This window comes from Oryzias melastigma, linkage group LG12 (genome assembly GCF_002922805.2).
Source record: "Oryzias melastigma strain HK-1 linkage group LG12, ASM292280v2, whole genome shotgun sequence".
Classification (NCBI taxonomy): Eukaryota; Metazoa; Chordata; class Actinopteri; order Beloniformes; family Adrianichthyidae; genus Oryzias; species Oryzias melastigma.
In genome coordinates this window covers 8578083-8581478 of record NC_050523.1, presented here as the reverse complement: position 1 = coordinate 8581478, position 3396 = coordinate 8578083, and the positions used below count along the sequence as shown (strand labels likewise).

Here is a 3396-nt window from a genome sequence, read left to right as displayed (position 1 = left end):
GTTTTCACATGATTTTTATTTAAGCAAAAACGTGTCCTTTAGGATGAGCTGGAGGCAGCCACTGCAGCACGCCTGGGTTTGGGGGTGGTGCCCTCACGGAAACCATTTCTGGAAAACACGGCACACAAAAAAAGATTGTTTTAACCTCATGCATCAGAGAAGCACACCGACAGCAAAAATGCTGTAACCATCATCTCTGATGGTTTAGAGCAGCTCACCTCAGAGTAAATAAAAAAGTTAAATCACAATGAATTCATTGGTTCAGACATTGGATTTCCATCATTGGTGAGCTCTTTTTATTTTTACTTTAAAGTGGTAAATATGCATTCCTTTTTAAAAACTTGAGTGCAAAAAGAGACAAACATAAAATGTCCAGACTCAGATCCATGCTCCTGCAGCCGTTTAGTTTACATAATTATGTGTAATCTTCCTGAAAACTGCAGGATCAAACTAACCTCGTGTTTTCACTTCTTTCAAAACTGTTGTCATGACATTAAACTACTTGTAAACAGTGGGAATTGTTTATACAGATACATCTGTGCACATGATCTCCTCCAAGTGCAACAAAACATCAATAACTGTCTGAACAGAAAAACATTTGTCTAAAAAAAAAAAAAAAAATCATAAACAAAAGTTAACGGAAAAAAAGCTTAAAAATATGACTGTCACTCCTGTATCCTTTACATACCTGTTAATATGTACATCTGAACATTTCATCTTTTTATTTCAATAATTTTTAATTAAAAGGCAAAAGAAAAGTGGTTTCTAAAATATTGTATTTTTACTTAAAGTTCAAGACATGAATAAAAAATAATCAAGAATCAAAGACTTTTTTTGTTTATTTTGTGAGAAATGAGACCAATTTTAAATAGTAAAAGCGCATGAGAATTAGTAATAAAAGTTGGATCTGGATTTCACAAATACAACAGTTGTTAGAATATTTGTTCATTTCTACATCAAGCTCACCTGAATCTACGGTAGACGACCTTCAGGTGTCTGAGGCGGCCGGTCCCAGTGGTGTTCCTCCTCTTGGCCTTAGCGCTCCAGTTGTCTACAAAAACAAATGTACCCATGAGAATTAGACCATTGGACAAATAATGCAACTAGTCTGGATGACAGATGCATTTAAATAAAAGGTTGCTTTAATATTTGCTGACTAACACAAATACTAACATCCGTATTTCGAGACTTATTATATTCAATTTAAAACATTGCAACAGCAACTCTGAAATATGACCCATTATTTGCAACAGTTTCAACTCTGAACAACCATTACTGATATAGTCAAAATTACACAGTAGACCAGCTAAGTGGCCCTGTGGTAGAGTGTCCACCATGAGACCAGAGGGTCGTGGGTTCAAATCCACAGTCAAGTCATACTAAGGACTCTAAAAATGGGACAAACGCCTCCCTGGTTGACACTAAACATTAACGGGTCGATTGGAAGGTTAAACCCCCAAAGACTTCCAGAGCATGGAGGTGTCTGCAGGTCACCGCGCCCCTGGGGGTGGGTCAAATGCAGACAAGATTTCACACACCTAGTCTGTTCTTTAAATCTAAAATACCGCTTTAGAGAAACAGAAAAAGTTAAGTGCTCTACATTTAATCCTTGGATACCTTAAGTTATAAACAGGCAGTAAATTGTGACAATTAAACAACTTTTCCTTTTAGAAACTAGATTAATAAGCCAAATTTTAATTAAAAGGTAAAAACAGCTTTATTTATTGCCTCAAACCCTATTAAAGTTACTTTTAAAAGCTTGTAGTGATTTTAGAGACCAACTTAGAAGCAACATTTTATTATTTTTTTTAAAAAGAACTTACACTTTCTCTTGCGCTTCTGGGGATAACCACACTTCCCGCAGGTTGATTTCTGCAGGTGATAAGCCTTCGCTCCACAACGACGGCACAGTGTGTGCGTCTTGTTTCTGCGTTTTCCGAACGAGGATGTCCCCTTCGTCTGTGGGCAAGTTTTTAATCAGGCATTTGAACAAAAAACAAGGGCAACCTCAGGATCTTTGCATTATTCAAAGTCTATCACGATAGACAAAACTTGAAATTTCTGGATTTCTACAAATTAATAATGTAATTAAAACATATGACAGTTCAAGTAAAAGGTGATGAAGCATCGAAAACAACCTGTTGGTGTCAACCATGTAGACAACAAACTTTAGTCCATCAAAGTCACATTAAATTTACACTTATCCATCCCTTAAAAAAATCCAGAGAATCACTGACAAGACTAAAGCAAAGGTGTCAAAGCAACAATATTAAAATGATCATGAATCCTAATAATTAAGTGAACAGTAAAATCCCGCAGTGACAATGGCGTACACGAAAACAAATGTTCATTTAAGTCTTAAGCACGTGGAAACTGAGCGTTCTTCATTAAACACCAGTAAAGGTTTTCATTCATCCAGTTCTTCGTAATGAAACGGTCACATCACGTTACTAAGCGGCTAGGCTAAGCTAGTTAGCATTTTCTTAACAACTCGCCTTTTAACGTGAGAACAAAATTTAGTTCAGTTGCTTTGTGCTACATATTATACAGTAACAAATAAATTGAAACTCTTAGTGATTATTATTGCGTTAATATGATGTATACGTTAAGTCGACGGTCTGATCAAGCCTGTAGTTTAAACGCGACATAAACAAGAGATAATTCACTGGAATTAAGACAGATATTGAAAATGTTGCCTCATAAAAGAAGCCTTGCTAATTTGACATGAAACTAAACGCAGATGGTGAATTAGAAACGTAACAGACGCAGGATGGTAAGGGATTTCTGAGTGTGAGCATTGTAACTCACCATTTTCCTCCAGCGGCCGTGGGAAAAGAGACCGGAAGAAGGTGCAGCGCACCATCAAATTACATCCGTTCCGATTCCGGTGTAACACAAAAAATGTTCCCCTGAAGTGTTTAAAATAAAGTGCTTTTAAAAGGCTGTAAAGGACAGACACTTGCAAAAAATAATTTAGGTTGACTTATTGGGTGGGTTCCTAAAATATAAGAAGTTTAAATACTTTTATTACAATTTTTTTTGCTTTTTCTAATCGCTTTTGGATTTTTATTTTGGATCAAAGCAGTTTTGTCTTTTAAAAATCAAAACCTTGGCAAATTTTAAAGGCTACTATGAAATCCTTAAAATAAATGTTTAAAGCAAAAGCTCAAAAAGATTTTAAAATATGCATTTTTATATGCTTGTCATTGAAAAACAACAATAAAGAATACAGCAAAAATTTCAGGCAGAAACCAATGAAAGTCTAATTCAATATATCTGCAACAAATAAATCTGGCTAAGAAGAAAGAAATGATGACAATATACTCTCCAGCAGTTTTACAATGTTAACAAACCCTTTAACCAGAAATTTAATTGGCCCATTTGAGACAAATTCCA

The 3396-nt window shown here is 35.3% G+C and overlaps 1 protein-coding gene and 1 non-coding gene across 2 annotated transcripts; both read right to left on the bottom strand.

The window, feature by feature from the left end:
• On the bottom strand, positions 1-2950 carry rpl37 (ribosomal protein L37). Its single transcript, XM_024299443.2, has 4 exons — positions 2809-2950; positions 1824-1959; positions 967-1051; positions 1-108 (listed from the first exon to the last, which is right to left on the bottom strand). The coding sequence occupies exons 1-4, from the start codon at positions 2809-2811 to the stop codon at positions 39-41; spliced, it is 294 nt and encodes a 97-aa protein (XP_024155211.1). The 5' UTR covers positions 2812-2950; the 3' UTR covers positions 1-38.
• On the bottom strand, positions 212-292 carry LOC112136203. The gene has a single exon (XR_002917308.1). It is a non-coding gene; the product is annotated as a small nucleolar RNA SNORD72 (small nucleolar RNA).
• Positions 2951-3396: the final 446 nt, after the last annotated feature.